This window comes from Haemorhous mexicanus, chromosome Z (assembly GCF_027477595.1).
Source record: "Haemorhous mexicanus isolate bHaeMex1 chromosome Z, bHaeMex1.pri, whole genome shotgun sequence".
Classification (NCBI taxonomy): domain Eukaryota; kingdom Metazoa; phylum Chordata; class Aves; order Passeriformes; family Fringillidae; genus Haemorhous; species Haemorhous mexicanus.
This window is the reverse complement of record NC_082381.1, coordinates 50,754,679-50,781,418: the sequence shown is the minus strand read 5'-3', so window position 1 is coordinate 50,781,418 and position 26,740 is coordinate 50,754,679. Positions and strand designations below refer to the sequence as shown.

Genomic DNA, 26,740 nt, shown 5'->3' with positions numbered 1-26,740 from the left:
TAGTCTACGTCTATAGGCACAGCATATAAAGTTGTCCTGGTGGGACCATTCTTTTATAGCTCCTTTGATCGTGTCTGTGTTTTGGTCTGGTCACAAACACTGCATTTACAGTCATGGCCACGTGAATGATCTGAAAGATGATGTGATTGTCATGGGATTAAATGACTCACTGAGATTTGCAGTGAATAAATTGTGGATCTCTTGCTTGCAAATAAAGTTATTTCTCTGAAAATACAATAAAATTCATACAGGATATGACATTTTTACCTAGTTGCACAAATTTGCTTAGCTGTGTTAATTGGAAATCAGGAGCTCTTTGGGATCACACTGGAAACTGCTATAGCATGCCTCTGTAAAAACAGTGTCCAGTTCTGTCTTGTTGAACATGTTTTTGTTAGTAATATTACCTATGCCAATACAATATTCTCTTTCCGTGATAAAAGGAAAAATGCATTACTTCCAGGAAGGCATACGTTAAAAAGATACCTGGATATCTTGATTACTGTATCATAAGCAGAGGAAATAATTTTAGTTCTTGCCACTTGCAAGAAATATTTTCCATGAATGAGTATATTCTCTGAATTTTCAGACATTAGGTAATAGTATCTTTTCCTGTTTGTTTTGGGGGTGGTTAAACTGTAATTTACAGGGAGATGCCAGTTTCTACTGAAACTTTAATTTTATTTCTAGGAGTGCAGCCAGCTTCATCTTATAGTATTTCCTGAGCTGTATGTTAAATTTTTGTTTTGAAGAGAAAGCTGTGAAGAACATGAGAGCAGGGAGTGGGGGCCAGGAGTGCTTGTCTGGGTGAGTGTGTGAGAGAGAGAGAGAGAGAGTGTGTGTGTGTGTGTGTGTGTGTGTGTGGTGGCATTGCTTAGCAGTTTGTGACTTTAAACACGGGCCAGGAGAACTTTGATGTCTAGAAACAGCTAGCAGTTCAACTCACAGTGGTGATTATGGTGAGGGTACTTGGGCATTCCCCATAGCTGTTTTTCTCAAAGTGATGGAAACATTGTTTTTTCTTGAAAAGAGAGTGCTAACAATGCACTAGCCATGCCATGAGTTTTTGCATAAGAACAAAGCATCTCTTTGTATCCTGCTAACTGTTTGTTTGTGGGTTCTCTTGGGATACCTGTGCTGAAGTGTATAATAGAAGTGGCATGCAAAAAGGAACAGACTTGACCCTCTGAACTGAGTTATTCATCTATTAAGACATATCTCAATCAGCGATTTTTTACTGTCTTAATTCATTGTTTAAATTTGGATGTCAGAATTTACCTTTCATTTTGAAAGGAGTAGTGGAAGTCCTAGAATTAGGAAATTTAACAGAGTCATGTGTCCTGATTTTCTAGTTGTCTTAAAGGAGTCCTCCATGTAATTATGGAATAGCTGAAGGGAAGAAGAGCCTTTATTCAAAAACTGTTTTGAAAGTCTCTGAAAAACACTGTGAGACTTCAGTTTGTGCTTCATAGATTATCTGTTTTGAAATTTTTGATCATAGTTTCTGTACTGCCTGTTGTTACCCACAAATGAAGTCTATGCACAAGAGGAATTACCAAATATTACTTTAAAAATTAAAAGTAGTCCTGGATTGCAAGTTCATAGAATCATAATAGCCATAATCATGTATTAATTATTAGCATATTTATTGTGACTGCTGTTAAGTGTGGAACTTGAAAGCAGGCAATAGTGGGAAAACAGATTAGACTTCTCAGTGCTGGACTGCATTAATGGCAGAGTCTCATCAATGTGGGGAACACACCAGATATTTTCTCACAGATGGTAATCTGGCACACATGAGGATCTGAATTCTTCCGCTTTTCAGTCTCTAGGCAATCTACACAAGTCTAAAATCTGAATGTAATTGGATAACAGTGTGATAGTAAAAATTCCTTGTGTAATTCCTAAGCTAAGGCAAACAAATTTTCAGCATACCCTAACTGTGTAGCAAATGTGGCTGTAGAGCTAGGAATTGTAGTTGTAGCTACTGGATACTTCATCTTTCTGTAGGAACACTGTTCAGGAACAGCTAAATTAATTTAAGCTTCCTGAGTGGAAACAGTCATGCACAAATCTGATTAGTAGGAGCCTGCAATGAGAGTTCCTATTGCAAATGTCTGTTGCAAATAGATGTTTATCTTAAATTGCTGCTTCAAAGAGAGGATTTTTTTTTTTTAATTGTATTTATCTCCTTGAATAGCATCTTACTGAGAAAGCTGCAACCTGAAGGATTGTGTCCAGGGAACAGATGCATCATGGACAGGAGTGATGCTGACTTCTATCCGGTATACTCATCCATAAGGACCACCTACAGGGAGGGACGGTGTAATTCAATTTCCACACTCATTCAATCCTGTGTCTTTCAAAGTTGATTGTTGTGAGGGCAGCCTTTGCCTTATGGATGACTTTTCCAGTATGGGCTGAACCAAGGCAAATAAGCTAATTTCACCTAGCTATTGTTTTGATGGTTGCTTTTGTTTTGGTGTTGCCTTTCTTCAGAAAGAAGCCATAAATAGTTAAGCCTCTCTCTCCCATTTGGCAAATCTTTTACAAAGCTGGAAGTACATAGAATAGACACTGTGAACATATTTCCTTTAACTCAGAAGCCAAGACTGACGCAGTTTACAGGGGGGCTTGTCTGTCTGTCTGTCTGCCTGCATTTGCTCCTAATTTCACTAAGGAATACTACAAAAAGTGGAGAAGATGAATTTTGCCACAGCTGTACAAGCAAAAATATTGAAGATACGGCTATGTAAAGGTGTCAGGACTGGCCTCAAAGTGTGTGTATAATTAAAACCTCTAATTTTCCTCATGCAACAACTTACTGTAACAGTACGTTACTTTTTGGGTAGAGCTGAGATGTAGATTTAAGCCTTTCAAAGTTCCTATTTTCACAGTTTCTTCATGCAAATCTTGCTGTTTCCAGTTGCTGAAGTCAAGGCTTAGCATTTGTCTATTTACCTTCATGGCCACAAATAATTTTTCTAAAGCATTTAGAGACATCTAAAGTCAATTTACTATAACAGGTTTTTTTGGCAGATCTCCAGTGATCAAAACATATGTCAGAAAATGCTTTGATAATACATGTTTCTTATGCACTAGTTTCATGCTTTCTTGGTTTAGATTCCATAGCAGCTTCCCTCTGATTTCTAAAAACCACTCGTGTTGCAGTTGGAAAATATAACTACCAAATTTAATCTCTTTATCGGCATGTAGGTTACATAATTTTGTGTTGCTCTGCACATACATAATATTTTGAAACCTTTTTATACCTATATATAAAATTAGTTTGACCCATGCCGGTATACTTGGTATTGCCAAATAAGAATTGACACAGTGTGCAGATGTCATCAATAATAAAATCTGTGAACAAGGTGTTTGGCAGTGTGTAATGTGTTGACTTCAACCTCTACCAGATTTGAGCAAGTCTGTTCCCTGCAGCACTAGGCTTTATGTTATGCTTTTTAACGTCTTCGTGTTTCAGCACTGCACTGAAAGTTAAAAGTTAACCAAAGAATATAAAATGTCAAAATAAATTTTAATGATCACAGTGTGTGTATTTTAAAGTGATTACTCAGAAGGTATTGTGTGCTCCACCCTGCAATCCTTGCAGATGAGTTTCACTGAAATCTGTGGGAATTTTGTCTCAACAAGTTCTGCTGCTAAAATCGAGTTTGTTACGTCTGAAATGCTTAACAACGTGTTAATCTAGTGCAAAGCAAGGCAGTTGCAGCTCAGATCCCCTAATTTCTAAAAACTGTGGACAAGTCTTGTTTAGCTAGTCCACAGAGTGTAACAAAAAATAAAGTCACTCTTAATATTCACAACAAAAACGTTTTTGATGTAAATATTGCCAGAAATAACTTGTCACCTAGTTTTTATTTCTTTTTCTCTAACTTTGTTGTTACAAGGTGGTTTTCTGATGTCCTCTTCTGAAGTTTTAGCCTGAAGTCAGTTTAGTCAGATCTGTTCTGTCAGAATTCATCAGCTGTTGGAAGTACCTGTTCAATATATTTTGTTTAAAATTCTATTTTGCTTATTCTTAAAGTGTTTGTATGGATTTAGAGTTTTCCCAGTTACAGCATAGCATTGTATGCACACCTGTCAGAAAAGTAGTGCAAAATTATAATAGTGTATCACTTTGGTTCCTGCTAGTTTGCTCTGTGAAACACTGTTTTCAAGTTGGGATGAAGCTACAAATGTAAAATAAAAAAAAAAAAAGTACATTTTAGACATCTGAACAGTAATTTCTCTTGTTACTCCATTCAAGGAGTAATAACATCTGTATTTTATAGGAGTTTTTCTATGTATATGTTGGTTTGTATAATTGGGGAAATTTGATTTATAGTTAGATTCACTGTAACTTTTTTCCTGGAGTAATAGTGTATTAGGAACAGCAACTAATTTTAAATACATGGCCAAGATCTTATGCTGAATTAAAGTGTCTGTGATGTTTACCTAATGTGTTTTTTGAAGTGTCACATTATATAATTAAACTATGAAATTGTATGAGTAAACTAATATAGCTGGAAAATTAGCATCAGAGTTAATGTGAGATTTGATTTGAGAATGTAGTCTCCATGGTTGACCTTCTTTCTAATATTATTTTTCTTCTTAGTTTTTATTGAGTAGTAAATGCATTTCAGTGAAGAGTGCTTCTATCTGCCTTTTGCAATACAGTAAACACACCTTTAAGCATTGTTCAAATATAAGCTACTGGTGAACTACTGAATGCTTTTGTTTAAGAAACAGAAATATGGGGTTGTTTCATAGTAATTGCCAAAATTTTACTTTTGTTCGTAAACACCTAGTATTTTTTATTTTCTTTCTATTAAAGTTTATAAATTAAAATGCAGTTGAAAATTAATAACAGCAAAATATAGTTTGACAAAATCATTCCGTAGGTGTTAGGTGGCATCATGTTCTGCCTTGAATTGTGCATTTTTCTGTACTACAGCTTTGAATTACAACCAAATTCAATTGTTTCAACCACAAAAAACAAAAACTTAATTGTACTGATTCCCAGTTTCCAGGGATGCTTGTCTGTCTCTCTTAAAGAAACAACACCCCTGAGAGCCTTTAGACAGAGCTCGGGAGAGTGGCACAGAAGGAGTTTAGAGCTGGCTTTTGAGAACCAAGTAGAAGTATATTCTGCACGGGCAGTGCCGCCGGCACGCGTGGCTCCCGCTGGCCGCTGGGGCAGGTGGCCTTGTGTGCACACACACGGCCTCTCCACGGCTGCAGTTTGCTTTCTCAATTTTGTTGCACAAGTCTTTGTTCCTATCCACTCCCTCTACAAATCCTGGGTTTCAATTGAGCAAAGTATGTTCGCTTTCCTTTTTTCTTTTTCAACCTCAGCTTTATATAAATATATGTAATGTACTCCCCTGATTTGACACCCTGCCAGATTTTGTGGTTTTACAGCCCAGTTTCCTGGAGAGGGTTTAAAAAAAAAATTATTACTGTTTTTTTGTTTTGTTTTGTTTCTCTTCTCTATTGCTATGTGAGTAATTTAAAAACAAAACGAAACAAAAACTGACTGGAGGAACTGACTGTCTGGAGGAAACAGTGAGATGTCAAACATTAAGTAAACTTTCAAAAACAGGGGAAAATCCAGTCACCAAAACTAAAGGAAAACATCCCAACCAAGCAACCCAATGTCTATATAAAAAATAAATACTTTAAAAAGATTAATAAAAGGAAAAGTATGGTAATGTAATGGAACCCATATTTTTCTCTTATTAATAACCTAGAATGCATTCTTTAAAAGACAATATTTGATTTAAACAGTAGATAGTATAAGTGGACAGGGGGAGAGGCATTAAACAAACAACTGGCTAAAAGCCACCTAAAAGTATGTTTTCCCATGATTTTAAGGTCTCAATAGCCTGACTCGACAGCTTCTGTTCTATCCTTTGCAATTTTACATACCCAAAATCTAGATTAAACTAATCTGTCTTGCTGTCTACTGCTGCATTTAGAGCTGTGCTGTGATATACAGTGCGTGTGTGTATCACCACAGTATCATGGGTCTGCAAAGCGAGCACTTACTGGTGGAACTGGAAACCTGAGCCTTAAAAAATAAATATATAAATGGCAGTACTGTATACATTAAGAGGTCCTTAAATTGGTTTCCTTACTGCGAGAAGCAAGGGCTGTCGTTTGCAAGGCTGCTAAGCATAAATCAGTAATTTTCAGTTCTCAGGCCAATAAGTTCTAATTGTCTTGGCAATACAAATTTAGGCATGTAAATGCTGAAAATGCCAGTCACCGCAGTTTGGCTTTTGTCTGTCTCCTGCTGCACCACCACCCCTCTCCCCTGCCCCTCCCTCCTCTGCCCCTGCTTTACTTTTCAAGTCAGTTCAAACTGTATGGTCAAAGATCCCAAGGGGACTGAAAAAAGGGAAAACAAGTTTTCCAGAGAAAAACAGTCCTAAGCACTGTATGGAACTTAGGCAGCTTTGTGAAGAAAATTGTTTTCTGTTAATATCACAGCATGTCTTTGTTGTCACCTTCCTGTTCTTCCCCTTGAGACACATCTCAGAAAGGTTCAGATCCCTATTTTGCTCCATGCAGATACATTCAAAACTAATTAGTATTGTAAACACTATGCTTCTGTTGGGGCAAACTATTTTTTTTACTACAAAAGGTAATACAGAAAGGCAGTATGTACTGGAATGGTTGCTTATTTTTACTGGCTTTATTAATGATACAGACCTGGTAAAATACCATTGCTGCATTTGTTTCTTCCAGCCAGACTGCCCATGAACTGGGCTTGGTATTGTGAAATCACAGAGACCAGCACTTGTCATTTACTGTAACCATGCAAATTATATAATATTCATAATTAGCAGAAATTACAGTTGCAATAGACTATTTCCTTTCATTGCTTTTATTTGCATTAAAATTTTATTTACAATAAAACAAAATGCAGTTCTTTTGAAGATTGTGAAATATGTGCTGTCCTTGGAAAACCTCGGTGTACTTGGTTTTTCAGCTATTAAACTAAAAGGGTCTGTTTATTGGCTATGTTTTCTGGAAGTCAGTGCACTAGTACCTGAAATTAAAGAGTCCTTCTGCAAATGGACACACTCATCTTGTTATAGAAAGCAAGATGGTAACATTTCTACTTTTGGTCTTCACTTTTAAAAATGCAAATACATTAGGAGGCAGATGAAAAAGCGGTTTACTTTTACATTATTATTGCCCCTGAAACTGTCAGATTTATCAAAACTAGTTTTGTGTTGTTTTATGCCAAAATTAAAATTTCTAATTAATGTGATTATTAGATGAGAGGTAGTATTCCCAGAAGAGCATTGAATAAAAACGACTACACTAGGCAAAGAGAATAGTGAAGGAAAGAAGTGGAACATGATCACCGACAGCAAGACGTAATTGCAAGGGTGGAGCATATCCAAGACTGGTTTGTGATTGGATTTAGATTAAGAAGAAGAGCTTGTGTATTTAGCCTGAGAGAAGACAAATATTAGAGGCACCACAGCACAGCTGTAATCAGGTTAAAGGACTTTGTGCTCTTGCTAACAGAGTGGAACTGAAATTGCATTTGCAGTAAGTATGCTCTCGTCTTTTGGTCTTTTTAGAGTAACAGTGCATTTCTTTTGTCATGTGCTTTACCAGTTCTTGGAGTAATTCAGCTGTTATGGGTTACAGCACAGTGAAAAATTCCTTTCATGTCGCCTTCTTGCCTCTGTTGTCCATTTGCTATAAGAAGTTGGATGTATCGTTAAGCAGTTGTTTCAAGTGTGTTTATGAAAGAACATCAGTGTCTGTTGCAGAGTTCAATCACAATATTAAAACTCAGCTGAGGGTGTTTTACCTGTCAGTGCCACTGAGCATTTACAGCACGGCTGGTATCTGTTCAGTGACTTAAGGGGTATGTGAAATACCAACTTCTTTAGGAAAAGGTTACAGGGGAAAAATATTTCTAATACTCATGTAATCAGCTTGCTATGCCTATTTGGATTTTTTTTCAAGGCAAATTTTGTTTTAATGGTGAAATCTGTGACAGTTTAACATGCTTTTTGTTCTTTAAAGTGGATCTTTCTGGAATTTATGCAGAGATAATTGACAAAATGAAGACAGACACACTGATTCATAGCTAAGCTGATTGTGGGCAGCAGTTGGCCCTTGTAACAACCAATGGCGAAATAACTGTGAAGAGAAACATATTTCAGTGTACAGTGCCTGCTTTGCTTAGGCCTCTACAATGTATGCCCTCTGGCTGGGAGGTGTTTAATTTGCTGAGGTGCTGAGTGTGCCTGGTTCCCAGCTTTCTGGGACTTACAGGTATGTATCCATCGGAAGATCAGTGCTGTAGAGACTTCCCAGGCTGGGGTCAGTGGTGCACAGAAATTGCAGCATATTGTTGGAGCTGAGATGTCTGTGTTTGAAAATGCCAGAGTAGTAAAAAACATTAAATTTCCAATAATAACTTGTTTAGTTTAGTGTATTTTCAGGCTGGGCTGGCTAAAGTTTTATATAAATTAATGACTTCTTTAGATTCTGCTGAGAATTAACTGCTTTTAACAGAAATTTATCTAAAGTCTGTATAATATGTTTTGAGCTAGTTTGAAAAAGCAATAACTGTACTATCACTGCAAAATTCTTCAGGTTTTTTTTTGCTATTTATTTATTAAGCCCTCTAATGTCATTGTGAAAGGCACATTTAAGAGGGCCAAATGCATAAACTAGAGAGCAAGAATAGGCTGCTTCTTTCTGTGGAGGTACTCATGCACATCAAGTTAATGACCCCTGAGTGTTTGCAGCAATGTGCACATAAACTCTGATTGTCATGGGGTATTGTTGGTGTAGGTGATGATATAGCTGGGATTTTGAGGCATATTCAGGGGATTATGTTAAAGCATGGGGGAAAAAAACCGCACAGCAAGCTATCTCTACTGCTTAATTTGAAAGAAAAGGGAGAAGTGCTGTTGGTTTGGAGGTTTTTTTAATGCAGAACTATGAAGGGTTAATTTTGCTAGTGGAAGGTATTCCTTAATCATAGCTGTTTGTTCTGTGATACCATAGCTTTCCTAATTTCGAAGACTTGAAAATGTCATTAGACTCAGAGTAGAGTAATCAACTGTCACGTTTTCATTTGTTAAAAATAGGAATTCAGTGATAAGACATTTGTCTTAAATCAGTAAGACACCTTGGAAATTTTATTTGGAAAAATAATAATAAAAATAGTATTTTTACAATCTTTTATAAACTGAGAACTTTAATGCCAAGTTTCTCTCTGGAGGGAAATTTTTATAGTGAAGTTATAAACACTTGAGAACTGCAGTTTATAATAGAAATTTAAGGTCCATTTTTGCTCCAGCAGCACACATGTTTCTAAAATGAAAGACACTTATCTACAAGAAAAGAGCTGATAGAGTAGCTGCTTGCTTTGCTTTTTAAGAACAAGACTCATACTAAACAGATATTTTGCTTGTACAGCGGAATTGATTTCCTTTCAGTATTCAAAAGCATTTATTACTTGCATTAAATTAAGTTTAAATTATTGTTATCCAGCCATTTCTTAAATTAGAGTGGGATTGCACTGTTTAAAACTTTTGTGCGAATAACTTGGTGCTGTCACTGTGCGTAGCACTGCAGCTTCTTTCTAAAGGCAACTTTCAGAGAACTGTAGGTAAGATTATGAATTACTGCTGAAGTACTGCACTTAGTGGTTATCCAGCCATTTGTTCTATAAATAATACTCTGCTGCTGTACAGTCGGCCCACTGCTCCCTGGCATTATCTGCTTGATTATTTTCACATTTCTATGTAAATTCAGTGATGAAGTGCTGGTCTTATTCTCCTTCCTAGAAAAAATAATCCCTTGAAGCTAATGGGAGCTCTCCTTCCATCAGAAGTCCATAATGAGCCCATAGGTCAGCAAATTTTCTAGGTATCCTTCTTGGCAGTCAATATTCTTTCTTCCTCCTCCTTTCCTGAGGTATAAGAGGTAGAAGTGAAGTAGCATGCAGCCTTGAAAATAAGTAAGTGAGTGCTCTTTGGTGGAGGATAGGCTTCCCCGCTGTCAATAGCAGTGATTGTCTTGAATCTGCACGTTTACCAAGAAGTCCTGCTGTAGCCCATCCTGGTTTCTGCAGGTCATATACAAGGACTTAAGTAGGGCATAAAATATCTGGAGTGGAACCCATAATTCACAGAGCAGGATATGGAGTGCTCTCTGCTCAACACGTTTTAGGTCCTTTTGCTAAGGGGAGAAGTAATATTGAAAGGAATGGCAGTAAATGGAATAGTTTCTCTGCACATTTATAGAATAAAAATTGACAACTTTAGTCTGGGGGTTTTGGTTAAGGATTTATTTTAATTTTTCTGCAATAACTGCTTTTACCATTGCTTTCTCAGTCATTTGTAAAGCATTGGAAATCTTCAAGTATCTTTAAAAATGAAGGTTGTAGTAAATGATTGATGGAAAATATGGTAGAAAATCTCCATTTGAAAATGCAGAACCTAGGACCCTCTTTAATTTCAGCATGAAAACTTGTCTTTGGGCCTGCTTCTGGAAATCAAGTTGCAGATACCTCCATTTTATATTAAATGATTCCTAGTACTCTGTAATGTGATAGGCATAAACCTAATGGATGGAGGATATGAAATCAAGTTATTTTAAGCACTTCACTGAATCTTCTTTACAGATGCATAAAAACCAACCAACCAACCAACTAAACAAAAAAAAAAATCTTAAAACACCACCAGCACTGTTTGGAGACAGGTAAAAAAAATTGTTGAATTATTACATGAGCGTATCTTTATATACTTACATGCATAATACTTACCAGTATTACAAATGAGCATAAAAAGTTTCATGTAATTAATATGTTTAAAGCCTCTAGTTTTACCTCTTCTGTGAGACTGAATTTATAAGGGGGTTTATGCCTTAAATGTTATATTTTTATTCTTACTCCTTTATCAGCTTAGCAGTTACTTGTATGTCTAAAATATTTTTTCTGTTCCTGTCATGTTTTCATAAAACCAACACACATTTCTATAATCACAAAACATACTAATTTTGGGGATTTTTTTTTTAAAAGAGCTGTTCAGAAGCTAGTGTTTTGATGCAATTCTGTAAAATTGAATAGAGGTCCCACACAAAGCTGTATTTATGAATCAAAAAACAAATCTTTTGTTAAGATTGAAAAGTCATTATTAATGTTGTGTCAATATGTGAAACTACTGGTTAGTACATGAGATGACAATTCCTGATTGCTTTTAATGATTCACCTATCATCCTAGACATTACAGAAAGTTTCATCTGAAAAACATGAGCAGAGTGTATTCTTCCCACATTTTAAACTCATTTTATCTGATAATTACTTCTGAAAACATTAATATCTCAACTAATGAGATACTAATTTTTTTTAAAGAAGTTCTGTTCCTGCATGTACATTTTCACACCATTTTCAATGGTGTGAAAATGCTGTCTCAAGCCACTAAATTTCTTGAACTCCTTCAAGCTAAAAAATCCTTAAGTCAAACTGTAGTTTGGAAAAGTTCATGTCCAGCAAGTTTGAGCTTGGATTATTTTTATACTTAGTTTTAATGCTCCTGTGTAGGAGCAATATAGATTTTGAAATACAGATTTTGAAAGAGAAAATTTGGCAGTGACATCCTTGCTAGTAATTATAGTATCTTTTTAAATAGCACTGGGCATAATAATGATGTTGTGCAACACTTGTTCTCATATCTTTTAAGGGCTTGATTTTGGGTTTTCTTCCAGTGTTGTCTTTTGCAACAGTTTAAATTGAAATCTTATCCATATTTTTAAAATCGGGAATAAAAACTAGTGGGATACACTTGTTCTGTTCCATATCACACTCATCCCAATAGGATCTGAGTAGCCTTTACAAAAGTATTAAGCAATAAACTTTGTCATGTATTTCATTGTCTTATCCTCTGCTCCTGGAGAGAGCTGTATGCAGTGAAGCATTTTGTTTCAGAAAGGGTTTTTTGGGTGGTAGAAGTGGTGGTGGTGTTGGTTTGTTTTTTTTTTTTTTTTCCCCCTTTAAGTACACCTTGCTATGTATTTGTAGTAGAGCAGGCAAAACTGAGAAACTTGGCCTACATCTGGAGTGAGAGGTGGTGACTCTTGTGACCAGTCTTAGGTGACAGTGCAAGTTTTGGGACAACTCATTGAAAAGATCAGGTCCCTTTTCAAGAAGTTGGTGTGTTTTGAGTGGAGAATTGTGGAGTGGAGTAAGTGCCTGGCTGTCACCTGTGGTCCTTGGGCAGCAGTCAGCAGTAGCTGCCTCAGAGTCATCAGTGTAGTCTGCAGTGGTTGATTTCATGGGTATTGCGGTGGGAAACACAAAAAACTTGAAAACCAGGTAACCATATGGTAACCTGTGTTGCTAGTCATGGTGCAGTGTTCAGTGCCAGTTATCTTCTGAAGTGCCAGAGGCTTTCTTTTGGGATGATGAGGCAATTGGGCTGAGAAGTGACAGCAGCTGTGGAACTAGATGACTTTCCACCACAGCAAAAGAGTTCTTTCAGACTGGATAGTTTTATTAATGGGCATTGTGAGACCTCAGTTAAAAGAAGAATTCTAGGAGCTGATGGCAGTGGATTGGCATCTCTGCATCCTTGATCAATGGGGACAATTTCATGACTGCAAATTCTGTATACTGCTTTTCTAGGTTCCCAGCAGCACCTGTTCTTAGGTTTAGACCGTTAGAACTGCATGTGTTTTAAAGTTGTCCATGATTAAGACTTTCTTGGCACTATATGTGTATTTCTAAAACTGTAGTTCACTCAGAATGGTCAATTGCATTCTCAACAAATGAAAAAAATCCCTAGACCAACACCCAAAACAACAACCAACCAGTAAACAATAAAACAACTCTTAAAGAGAAAGGTATCAAATGTATGGGGTGTGTTGAAAAATTGTTGGGAGTATGCACAGGCTGTGTTGGACACACAGTCCATCAGAGCCAGATTTCAGATCAGAAGAAAATATGGGTCTGGAAATGCAGTTTTATCTACAAATGTTAAAAGCCACATGACATAATCAAATATGAAAGCCCTCATTACCTGTTGCTCTGAAATCAAAGAGAGTAGAAAAGAAAATCAATTCTTGTGGATTCCAGTAGTAAAGGGTTAAGAGATGGAAGTGCTGGTTCCCATCTGTGCTTTAATGCTTTCGTCCAGGAAGGCTTGTGACATTGTTAGTGCTTTATGATGAATCTCAGACAGCCATCCCTGAAGTGGTGGTGTATCCTGCAGCTCCAGCATGACCTGAGTGGAATTGATAAAACTTCCTTCAGCACAGCCATGCTAGTGAAAGCTTTGAAGACAAAGAAATGTTATTTTCTCTCTCCTTCTTTAGGTCCTTTGTCTGAATTCCAGCTGTTTGGGGCATCTGGTAGGTACTAGATGTAGTACCTTTGTACTTGATTTACCAGAAAGGAATGTGTTCTGGTGAACAAATGGAAATTTCCCCAAGAGCTGACCACACCATAAGAGAGTTGGAAAACTTGTAGTGAACTCCTTGAAGATAACAATCCTAGCTGAAGTCTGGGCTTTGACTGAGTCTTCCTTTGGTAGGTATAGGCAGAGCAAATTTCTGTGCAGGAGTGGCCAAATGTGTAGCAAACTTTCAAGAAAAAGGATTATATTTTTTCAAGCTGGCCCTTGCTCAGTTCTATTGTAAGAATATTTCATACTGTAGCGGTATCTTAACTTCCTGGGTTAGTTTCTGGAGACAGGATTTTTCATTTTCAATACTGAGTGGTGAGGTTACTTGCCCAGTAATTTGCTAGAAAAATTAGTTAATTCTCTTAGGCGCTCAGGTTTTTGTCTTTTTTCTTCTAGTACTTAGAATGAGAAGAATAAAGGAAATCTGTTTGGGTGCTGAGGGTGTTCTCACTGACGGTTGTGGCTCATATTCCATTATTATGCTTCTTCAGCTCTTCATTTTTCAGTGTCTGTTGCAGTCTGTCACTTTCTTTTAATGTCTCAGAGGCCACTTGATAGCCAGTTGGTTTCAGAGGATCTAGATGTTGGTCATTCAGGGTGAGATGGTTTATACTGCCACTGATCAGCTTAAGCATGTGATTTGGAGCAGTTTGAGTCCACCCAAAACAGTTGTCCATTGTTTTGGGTGGACAAATTAGGAGGCAGATACTTGCACTTCAGCATCTGCTACAGTGTGTGAATGAAATCTTTCCACCAATTGCTAAGACTTGGTGGTCTTTTCTATGAATCCTTTAATAGGTAATAGTCAGAGAATCTGGAAAATAAAACAAAGGGTCTTCTTGGCTTTGTTCTTTGCTGTTAGATTAATAGTTTGCTGAACCTGCAGTGCCTCTGCAGGGTGTGCTGCTAGATGAGAAAGGTGGTCTTAATGCCAGCTGCTTACAGCTGGTGAACGCTAACCACCAGGCGATATTCTGATCATTCCTCTGAACTGCTGGGGACTCCTGAGATCGAGTGAAGGGATGACTGAAGATCTTGCAGTTGTCAGCATCACCTTTGGTTTGTGTGACAATAATGCTGTCTGTGAAATGTGTCTTGAGATGTGGAATTTGGCTTTCTGTGTCCATTTTCTCTTGGTGTGGCCATTTCATCTGAAAGCAGGAGCAGCACATCCTGGAAGTATGATAGTAACTAGCAGGTCTGGTAATCTGCACAGAATAGAGAATGTGTAGCCTATTATGCTTGAAAGGGAATTATTATGCTTGAGGGTAAATGTTTCTTTGAGAAAGCTAAGGTTGAGAAAAGCACTGCATAACCTGACTGAACCTGTAGTGGAAGCCACCTGTTTTTCATTTTGCTGGCTCAGCAATATGTTAGATCATGAAGGTTTAATAATTTTTGGCATTTCAGTGCATTTATGTTAGATTGCAGATGTTGAATTTCTTTGTAAGTGGATCTTCACTCCATTAAGTAAATTATGGGAAAATACTCTGTACCAAAGCGGAAGAAAAAGTTCCAGTTCATAGACTGGTAGCAGTGGCTGGCCTTTTAATAATATTACCAGTAATGTGTAACCAGAATATCAGACACAGAACGTAAAACAGCAATTTCTGTCCTTCATTTAGCAGTGTTTCCATATTTGTGGCCAGAATAAACCAAACCTTTGTGTTTTAGTAGGTATCAGCCTTAAAATTTTTCCTGACACAGCTTATCTGCCTTCAAAAGACAGCCTTAATTTTGATGTCATAAGGAGGAAAGTAACTGGGAACAAAATGCCAGTGCAATTGTTTATTAAATAAATTGGTCTCTGTAATTTTTATGTTCTATTAGCAAGAAGTAGGTGATGCCAGATATAAATGTCCCAGAAAAAGCATTTTGAAGTATAGCACAAGTGAAATGCTGATGAACTTGTTGGAATTACTACTTTTTGAAATAAGGCTTTTTGAAGCAAAGTTCATGGGAATATATTTTTCATGATAGTTACCAGGTACAATTCCTGGTTTGTGTTTTTAAAATGGTTGTGTTAAAAAATAAATTTCTGGGCATAGAAAGAGCCAACTGAACTGATACAGAAAAACCACACATAGTGGGAAGAGGTATCATACAAGTGCAGTTCATAAGTAGATGAGAATATGTTACAGACTGAGATACTTTGCTTTTAAATATAGTGAGGACTAGTTATCTTTCATAAACATTGAAAGAGGAGCTGACTTATCATCAAGAGAAAAGTCAAATAAACTGGCCTAAATGAAGTTGAGCAGAATTGTCTTTTTCACTACGTGCTTGTGAAATTTTGTCAGTCTGTGGCAAAGATGGGCTTTATTCTGCAAACCAGTTCAAAGCATATGTCAGCTGCAGAATACTTTTTCCTCTGCATATAAATCAAACAACAGACTAGTTCTTTCAGAGTTAAACTCTTTTCACTAGTATATTGCACTACACTGTATGTGTGGACATTTTTTTATTGATATTTATTCATATGTTATTTGATACTAATACATTTTAGCCCTTGAAGGAGGGTAGGGGGGAACATGCCTTGTTTTCATTTAAAAGAAGTCCCTGTGCTGATCAGAATCTGAAGAATATTGAGGTAAACAATGAAAATATCTGGTTAAAAACATGGTTAAGTAAACAGTGCTTGTTTGAATTTTCAAGCTACCAATTTGCTTAACAGTTTGAGAAATAAGGGAATTTATTCTACAACAGTTTTTATTTAGTTGCAGCCTGCAGAAAAGAGCATTCAAGGCAGTGGGGGAGAGTTTATAAAATGAAATTCATTCAGGGATTTCTTTGACAGCATGAAGTAAAAGTGCAGAGGTGGCCTGGACCTGTAAATCCTGTCTCCTGGACTAGTAGCATTGCTTTCTTGACTGCAGTTTATGAGGAGATTGAACAGGCTGCACAAGGCTGAGTCAGTCTCTCTGGTGGTATTTAAAAAACATGTAGACTTGGTGCTTAGGAACATGGTTTAATGGTCAGCGTGGCAATGCTGTGTTAGTGATTGTAGTCGGAGATATTAGAGGTCTTTTCCAACCTAAATGATTCTATGATCAAATTTTTTCTTAAGGGAACCATTTGCAACTGAACTATGTACTGAGGTTTTCCCTTTCTTTCCGAAGAGGGGAATGGGAAAGAATTTGGTTTGACTTGGGAAAACTTAATAAATATATAAATGAAAATACATTTTGTGTTTTTGGGGGTAGGACACAAGATTGTCTTCCACCAAGTGCAGGAGAAATACACTGTCCCTTAAAAATTTTAAACATTTCTGTGTAATTTTCAAAGGTCAAATTGCTTTAATTCTCTATAAGGCCTTGTTTTTCTTGTATTTCAGCCAGCATTTTCCAGTGCACAGTAGTGATTTTTTTTTCCTTTTCTCCCCTGTTTTTTGCTCAGTGTAAACAGTTCCTTGCTGTGGTTACACAGACAAATATAGCAGAGAACCCTTTTCTCAGAGAAGATTCTCCCTGTGCATTTTTTAACCATTTTTGGGAAGAATTGATCTATTTGTGCATGCGAGAGAGGGAGGCAGTAGCTGTAAATTGAAGTGACATCATATATATTACTCCCATTGATCCACTTTTAGACTAGAGCCAGGATAAAAGGAAATGGCATCAGGGAGGAAGTATGCTCATTTAGGCACAGATCCCAGTGTGATAATGGAGTAATAATAGAAATCACGCCACTGTCAATCGGTTGCTGCATTAGTCTGAGGCAGATTTTCCCTCCAAGGAGGCTTTCAATGACTTCATTCAAGTGCAGGCGGGAGCAAATGGGATATTTAACATACCAGCTGTACAACTTCAGTGATTTGTGTCCTGGTGGAGGGGTGCAGTGCAAGTGCTGGTGCTGTGGATCAACTCAAGTAGATATATCTGTGTCACGTTTCATGGCAGAAAGGTCAGTAGTCAAATGTTTCAGTGGCAATTTTTTTTCTAGTATAAAGGGTGAGTCTGGCATTTATTGTGTTTGGTAATGTAGGAATTGATAAATATGCTCTTTCGTGTGGGTGGTCTTCTGGGATGTGAGATCGATGACCTCTATGGCTGCTATACCAGATCTCTGAAGGGGAGAGATTTGTTTTCTTTGTGCTTTTTACAGATTAGGGATTGTACTTTGAAAATTCATAGTTTTGTTCAAAGATTATTTGTAGAAAACCTTTCAAACCTACTAATCTATTAAAATACTCTTGTAACACAGTATAATGGCTTAAGTGTTTTGTGTACTGATACGAATAAAATACAAAGTATGCTTTCCTTACTTCCAAGAGATTTACTATACAGTGAATATCAGTTATACTTTCAATTTGTTTATGTTTTCCTAATTTCTTTCATCTTGAATTTTTCAAATACAGAGCCAGTTTTGATATTCCCTATCATATACAGTTTGTTTTAAGGGTAACAGCCTCTTTACTCAAACTTTAAAGCCACCACATCAAGTAACTTAGGGGAAGCAGGGAACAAATGGTTGTTTAGTGGCAGGACAAACCGAACTCTTTCTGAAGGCTGAAGAGTTGGAGGAGAGGTTTTACAGTCTTAAGGGCAAGATAATATATACAGTGCTGAGATACAGCTTTATAGAGGGGATGATATTTAATTACATGGGACATGACAGAAAACCTCTAGTGTGCTTGATCACAGTATATTCATTTATATCCTCTTTGTAGTATCCATAGTCGCAGCTGGGGGAGGGCCAGCCCTGAGAAAAGTAGTATAATTTCCATTGAGCAGGCATAGGTTGGGACAGGAACTATGTACTTTACAGTATAAATAGATGCTGTTGCAGCAGTCATTGACGTAATGAAAACTATTTCTTGATCCTCACCGCATTTCCTGATTGAAGCGATCTGCTTTCATAATTGCATATATTTGAACATTTTGATTGAGCATTCTGTACTCTACAAAGAATGGGGGAGTTATTTTTACTTTATTTTATTTTCGTTTATTTTATGAGGAACACAGAAATTTTGCATTTACGGTGTTATGGTTGTTTTCTGAATGTTTTCAGCCTGAAGACACAACTTGAGAGTGTGACAATTATCCACTGTAACTTGCTGTATCTGTGTTGTGTACTTTCTATGGGTCTTAGATATTCAATATGCATTCACAGAATATGAGTTGTTGTAAAGGAATGTGGTTATACAGTGCTTGAAAAGAAATTTGCATGTAGGTCTCTACAGTATTTATGTTTAGATACCACTTAAGGCAAGGGCCTCTTTGTATTAAGCATGAGGCAAACAAATTGAAAATTGTCAACATGCACCCCAAACAATTCTCTTGGTATGAAAGATGGAAAGTAACAGGTGGGCAGGACAAATAAGGATGGTGGTGGGAAAACAAAAAACAGTGAGGATGGGGTTTCTGACAGAAAATTCAAGTGCAATTTTTGAAGCTTATTTATAACCATTAAAAAACAGTTTTGGTGAGAATGATGCTTATATTGTTGTGTGTGAGGAAAAGAAAATGTCTGCACCCCGAATGAATTTTGTAGCAGCTGGTGTCAAGAAACTCTGGTTGCAATTTTCTGTCTCTTGGCCTAAATTAAGGTTTTAAAGCAGAGTCTCCCCTATTGAAAGGAAAGCTTAAAAGTGTAGATGGGACTGTTTCTCCTTTTGTGTTAGAAACAAGTTGGAGAACAAAGTGCCCAAAGCTGTCCCAGTGTCTCTGCAGGGAGACATCTGCCAGCCAGTGTTCCCCTGCCAGCGCCCCACCCTCTCTGCCAGTGTTCACTAGCTCCTGGCTTGGACTGTAATTAATCCATGAGCTAGAAGCTGGTGTGTAAGGTATCATCTTGGGCAGCTGGAACGTGGGAAGATAGCAGAAGCCATGGTCTTATTCATAGAATCATAGAACATGCTCAGTTTGAAGGGGCCCACAAGGATCGTCGAGTCCAATGCCTGGCCTTGTACAAGACACTTCAGTATATGCCAGACAGCATTGTCCAAACACTTAATGAACTCTTGGTTTTGTTTATTTGTTTGTTTTATTGGGGTTTTGTTTGTTTTACTGACTCTCAGAGTTTAACCGGTAATTCTGAAAAAACTTCAGCCATGATGCAGCACTAGACAGACATAAATTAGGACATGACTGCTACTCTGCTGTTGCTCTTTTGTTGGCTACAATGAGATTCTGTAATGCTACCTTAAACAGTAGCTTTCTGTGGGTGAGTCTGTGTAGCAATTATTCTGCAGATATATTATAAAATACTCAGCTGTTCTGTACCTACCTATTCAAGCAATTGTTTCGTAGCTTCTGCAAATTAAATATTGTTCTTCTTTCTTTAGTTAGCAGTGGTAATTGTCTAGATTAGAAGTTACCTTTCTTTGTGTGGTGTTCTGCAACATTTTGTATTTTATTAGTGTTAAGAATTAATTCCATTTCCAAGTAGAGTCACTTCCCAGAAGCTATCCCTGTTTTATTTTTTAGCTTGTCTCACCAACCCCCTGGCATCTGCTGTTGCACTCCATAATAAGAATTTAAGCTGCCATTTTAGTAGTTATCCTGAAATGAAATGTTCAATATTTTTAAATACCTGACCACTTTTAACAATACAATAAAAAATGTGATTGGCAAGCTTTGGTATTACTTACAAAATGTTTCACTAAGAGCTAGTAAGATGTGAGGTATTTTCAGTCTTCAGGAATACAATTTTACCAGTAAAAAATGGAAAGAAATCAAAATGCAAAGAAACAAAAGCATTATCATAATAGAGATGCCCTTTCCTCTTTATTCTGGTTTAGGTACTAGTCTAAAAGGAAAGAAAATGTCATGTTGCTAAATTAGTTATTAATGTAGATATTTTGCAGATTAAGACTTATCAGAAGATCCTCAGACTTGCTGTCTGAGATCAGGAGTCCAGTCTTGTTCAGTCCACATAAACAGTCCTGGCTGTGGGATGCATTGCTGGAAGAGGCGTTTGCTATAGCTGACTTCATTTCATCCCTGCTTAGCACATTGCCACAGCAAAGCAGACATGGGCAGGCAGTGAGGTGGGAAGAGAAAATCACCAAATGTCATATAAGATGGAAGTACTGTCAAAGTAGCAGGATATCTTTTTTTATTAGTCTGTCTCAAGAACATTAGAAGTGAGCAGGGTTAGTTTCTTTTTGTATGCAAAAGCTTTACCGACATTCTTTTCCCTTTCCCCTTCTTCCCCTGGTGCCCTACAATGATGAATAGTGGGGAAAGTTTTGGGGCATATAACAAACTTCTGACTTATCACCTTGGAGCCTGAATTTCCAAGAGATGTTTCCTGGCAGCTGGTGCAATTTCTCTCCGAGCTCTGTTTGAATTATTTATTTGTTCATCCAATAAGCCTATTAAACAGAGCACTTAAGCACTGGCTACAACAGACTTCTTGTGCCTTTTTTTTTTTTTTTTTTTTTTTTTTTTAGGTTACATTAGGTTCCAGTTCAAAATTATAGGCTCTGGAGTCAAGAAACTAACTGAAACTATTGAATATATATCTGTGTGTAGATGCTGTACCGTGTGTACCACAAATAAAACATTCATGCATATTTTCCATGAAAGGATGGATGGTTTGTGACTCATTGCACTAAAATATGCCTCAGAATGTGTTTTTACAACAGTTGTTTGCTTGGTCACTTACTTGTGTTGTGTTTCTTTGTTCACTGTAAGCATATCAGGCAAATGCTTGTATATCAGATAAAAACACCACTCTAAAAAGTTATATGTCCATATGTCTCATTGATTCCTCAAATTATGCACTGCAAATTATTCTCTCTTCAAACCCAAAAAAAATAGAATTACTTATTTTATACATTCAATAAAAATCTTGCTTATTAAACCATGATTGTATTTCAATAAGATAAGCGTGTTTTAGATCTGACCTAATCATAACAATGGAAACCATGGAAAATGGTCCTAATTGTGCCCCAGCACAGTCTTTCAGAACACAGGCACATAAACCCTGCAGTTTTTCAGAAACAAGGTAGAGATCCAAGTTGTGTTTAAAGCACATACTGGAAGTACATAGGTTATCACAATCTTGTCCTCTTTGGTTTGTTTCCATTTACATTGCTCAGCCAGTAGAGATCTTCATGCACAAATGGCATTTATTTTTTCTTTTAGCTTCTCCCTGACCAGCTGGTCTTACTTCTGGAGTTCCTCTTGGAGGAGAAGACATTGTGTCCTAGAATACTGCAGTGCTTAGAGAGAACATACCAGCTCCAGGAGCAAGATGCTGAGGTAAGTCTGTAAAAGCAAATCTCTCTTATGTATGCCACTGTCTTGTTGACTAGGAATGACAGTGTTCCACTAGGAACCAGGCTCACTGCAGTTTTGGGGTTTTTTTCATGGCTGAATCTGAAATTGGATGATCTTAACTCCAGTATTGTGGCATCTTCATGTGCCATAATGACTCTATTTCTGTGTGTTTTGTGTAGGTAGGTTCAGGTGTGTTTTGCATACTGTGGTAGAAAAGTACAGCGCAACCCAGATGTCAAAACTATTTTACGTGTACCTTAGGCAGCACATTTGTTCAAATGTTAAATTTTTCACTACATTTTTCTGTGTAGTGGAGCCCAGTTTGTTGTGATATTGTCTCCAAATGTAATCATGTCTGTTATAGTCTAAAATTATTTTTCCCCATTGTCAGCTTGTATTGTTCCTCTTTGCATGCTCCAAAGTCTCACTCAGGATTTAGGAAAGTTAGCTTTCCAGAGAGACTACAGTGTTTTCTGGTTTGGGGCCTTAATTTAATGGTTTTTGCAGTTGCTTTTACTAAGTGCTGGTGACATGAATAGCCCCCAAGGAAAACAATGCTTTATATGATATTGTAAAGGGCAGCATCCCTGTTCCAAAGTGCTTTATATCTTTGGGAGGCAAACCACTAAATCTTTTTTACCACGTGCAGAGCGGACTCCTAAGTCCCATGGTTTTCTTGAGCTGGGAGAGTTCTGAAAAGTAATGTAGAAGTGGTGGCTGAAAACATCCTTGCAAACAGCCTTTGCTTCAAGTATGTAGTATTCAGGAGGAGGTAAGAAAGTCAGAGATGAACATAAAGGAGTCTAGAGATGCATGTGTGTGTATATATGTGTGTGTATATATATATATATATATGTATGTATATGTATAAAACAAGGGTTAATTATGATGTAGCATATGACCAAGCTACTATGCAATGGAGGAGTATGGTGAACTTAATATTTGGCAGCTGTTTATTTAAAAACTACCTTGCAGAAGGTTGCAGAATGCCAGTGTGTTTGACTTATCCTGTTATTCTTGGAACTTTGTGGCAATTATCAGAATTAAAGGAGAGAGCAAAATCTGTCTTGTTACTTTTACACTGAAGTTGCTGTGTGGATGCTTGGAAAGACTTGGAAATCCAAACCTTAACATGAAGGTTGATAGAACAGATATCTACCTTTTTCTCAGAAAAAAATAAACAAAAAAAAGAACGACATTTCAATTGCTGCTGTTTATTGCACCTTTTTACTTTTTGTTGATACAGTTTTCCAAATGCCAGATTTGTTTTTAATTAGTACTTGAACCAATATTTCTATTTATATGTATTAGAATATATTTTAATCACATCTGAATACCAGTGAAATGTCAGTGGTTCTATTATGGGAAGAGGAATTAACAGGGACATAGATCAAAGCAATAGCTGTGTTGTTGTTGCTGTTTCGTGCCTATGAATTGTAAGCACCAGGCCACAAGCTTCAGTCTCTCAGGTTTTTCCTTCCTCTTCACTTTCATGCTTTCTTTTTTCCTTGCAGTGTTAACGTAAAAGTACACAAACAATCTATGAGAATGTTTTTGTGAAAAACCTCCACAAACCCTCAAGATTAGGACCTCTATGAAATGAACATAATCTCCATTTTATTTTACAAGGTGAAACCAAGGGCTTAGCAGACAACTTACTTAGAAGTACAACTAAGATAACATTACCATTAGCGTTTTACCAGTCATCAGACCCCAGGCACCTACAGTCCTTTAAAGGGAACTAGCTCCCATGGCCTCATCTACCTGAGGAACAGACTATTTGGGCCTTATTCTCTTGTTTGTGCAGGGGGTATTTTTGTTGTGACCACAGGGCAAAGAACTGCAGTCTGAGCCTGTTCTTGTCTAGATTTAATTTGTGGATACACAAATCACTTATAGTCATCCTGTTGTATTACCAGAGTTCAAATGTTCTCAGTAGCTAAACATCAGAAATGGATTATTAAAAATAAAAACATAAAAAACTTGCATGCAGACCAATAAAAAGAAAACTGTCAGTGTCAGAGGATTTACTCCAGGATTTTTGGAAGTGAGGTTGTCAGCTGTGTTCCATCCAGCAGCAGAAAGTTAAGAAATAAACTTGTTTTCTTATTTTTGAAAAGTAGCATTTAAATTCACAATCATCTTCCAGTAGGGATAAGCAATGATATGGCCAATAGTGTGAGAAGGTACATACACAAAGGAGTGTGTTTTTTAATATATTTTCACAAAGTTTGATTTTAAAATTTGTACATAATAATTTCGAAGATCATTACTGGGGGTCCGTCTATCTGTCCTGCACAAGTACAGCATGGAAAGTTACTGTTTATATTTCTTAAAGATGTTCTGTCTGTGTGACTGAGGCATCTTTATTTTGACTTTAAAATTGACCACACTTGTAGTAAAGCACTGCATGCCTTTTGGCATCTGCACCTGACTGCAGCAAAGTGTAGGGCTGTCCCCAGCCAGTGAAGCTGATAACAGCCCTGTTTGGTACTCCTGACCATTTGTTACTGTGTGCGTGTCCATATTTAACAACCATGGGGCACATGCTGCTTCAGAACAGAGTGGAGGGTTTGCAGCAGGTAATCTGCCCTGTGTTGATTTCTTTGTGTCAGTCAGGAGAGGAGAGAGGTCAGAGTCAGCCTTGGCCTGGAATGTAAAGGTTGATCTCTCTTGAAGAGATCTCCGCACCTACTCAATGCAGATACGTAGGCTCACTGTCTATCTTCCTACTAGGACAGACATTTGAATCCTTCTTTTAACAAACAAAACATAAATCATAGGTTAAATAACATATTTGTGATTCATAATGTATAACTTTGGAGCCACAAGAGCCAGAACTGCGGATGGTTTAATCACATTCCAGATTGGTCTGCCCCTAGTCTTGGATGCCAAGAGAGGCTTGTAGGGCATCTGCCATATTGCAGAATTTGTGACTCCTTTCCACTTTTTGCAGTCTTCTTCTGTAACAAATAATTATTTTATTTTCCATTTACTACTCAAACCTTGGAACATCTGAGAAGACACAAAACTACAAGTGTGTTTTCAAAAGATTAAATTCATTGATCTGAACTGTTTGAATTAAGCATATCCAAGAGATCTTTGTTTTAAAAGCAATGAAGGTTTCAAAGTTTAAAGCCATTTTTCCATTCTTCTCTCTGTGCCTTCAGCCCATGTGGCTCAGCCAAGTACTGTTAGACAAGTGGGAAGCAATTGGATTGTGTCCTCAATTTTCTTTTCCTGTTCCCTGTCTTGTTGTGCTGCTTCCCCCTACTTAACAAAATAACTCATGCACAGGCTACATCTCCATGACATTCCACATCCTGCATCTGAGAGAAGCATTATAGAAGCTGACTGCATTTTGAACATGACAAAGTCCAGCTGTACGTTTAGCTGGCTGAGGAGAAATGGGATATGTTATAAAGCAGCATCTACAGTTGCCATCAGACAGCACAGTGGGATAATAAAATTTAAAGTGGGTCTGGGGTTGTTTTTGTTTTGTTTCTTTCCAAAGTGGCTGTTCTAGGCAGCTGTTTCATTTATTCAATATCTAGCATCTGGCAGAATGTGGAGAGTTGGTCTACATGGAAAGTTTTGGTTGTTTAGTATTTTTTAAAATCTGTCTAACCTTGATGACATCTCTTCTGATATGACAGTGCAATCTTAGCTCATTTGAATAAGCTATTGAGAACTTTCATATAAATAAAGTGAAGTCAATCATTTACAAAAGACAACACCATGAGATCTGAGTTAACACTCAGTGAATCTCTTAGCTAGATGAGCCCTCTCATTACTCCTATTTTTTCTGTTCTTAATTTGGCTAAAGACCTGTAACTTGTAGGCACACAAGGACACAGAATGGCTGAGTAGCCTGCAAAATAATAAAAAATGTGACAGGAAGAAGATCACAGCCATAGGAGAAGAACAGTGGGTGTGACACTTTCCAGTCCTATTTAAGACTTGATTATATTTCTGCAAGTGTGTTTTACTTGTTGCTGAATTATCTAAGAAATGGTGATAAAAACTACAGAATGTGGAGGAAGCAGAAATGTTTATGGTGTACTTCCCCAGATTTTTCACTGTAGAGTTAGCTTTCCCTTCTTTCTTACTATGGATATCACTTTATCTTGCCTGCACAGCATATGGAAAGTTGCTTTGTTGTGTTTCCTTGTCTCAGCAAGCAAACTGAAATGCTCGTCACTTACATAATGCTTTCCCCGTATTTGGGATCATAATGTGGTGTATTTTGGGGAGAGAAGATAAACTAGAACTCTTTCTGCAGTAAATGTGAGTAAAATGAGTTAAGATCATAGTATCATCAGTCATGTGGGTGGCATAAAGCTGTTCTCACACAAGTACTTCATTGTGCATGTCTGCCTGTGTGACCAAGGCTATAAAGTGGTGGCATTTTATTTCACTGAGAGAAATGCAGTCACCTAATACAAACCATCTAAGGTGCCTGGCATCCTAGAATCGGTGAGAATTCTGTTAGGATAAAATAACTTTGATTCATTGATCTTTCCTAGCCTGCGAAAAGCTGGCAGATGTGGAAGCTCAAATGAATTCTTGTCATTTCCCATCTGATGGTGACTGTTGAGCTGAGCACATTCTCAGGTTGCATAATTCAGCTGTCCTGCTGATTGTGGATGGGCATTGTTTGAAGGCACGCTTATGGAACAGAGCTCTGTAGACAACAGCACAAAACTGGGTGGGAAAAGGGAACTGCTTGGGAAAGGTCAGTGCACACTGGAAGAAGGCACTTGGTGAGCTTTACTTTCAGCACAAACACTGGGCCAGTCCTCCCTTGGGGCAGGGAGTCAGAAGCAGTCTCCAGCTTTTGAGTACAGTTAGTAACATATTGCAAATACCTCCACAGGCTTGCCAGTCCTTCCTGGCTGTACTGTGTAACAACAGGGAGGCATGTTTCAGATAGTGGCATTGCGACCACCGGGAGGAGAACCATGGTTCTTTTCCTTAACTAATGTAATTGTTGGTATGAAGCACCAAATCAGAAGATAAAAAAGGTGACAGCTTGAGCTGATGGCTCTATTACAGGGCATTGCTTTC

At 37.4% G+C, this 26,740-nt stretch overlaps 1 protein-coding gene across 11 annotated transcripts in view; it reads left to right on the top strand.

Annotated features, from left to right (window-relative positions):
* AOPEP (aminopeptidase O (putative)) overlaps positions 1-26,740 on the top strand; it is a 183,768-nt gene that overhangs the window by 138,106 nt on the left and 18,922 nt on the right. For 9 of the 11 annotated variants that reach the window (XM_059873543.1, XM_059873542.1, XM_059873539.1 and 6 more), the window contains one exon: positions 21,539-21,655. In XM_059873543.1, the coding sequence (XP_059729526.1) occupies positions 21,539-21,655 (117 nt within the window). Of the gene's footprint in view, positions 1-2,200; positions 2,332-21,538; positions 21,656-26,740 lie in introns of those variants that run through there. The other 2 variants (XM_059873544.1, XM_059873545.1) reach the window with 2 other exon arrangements.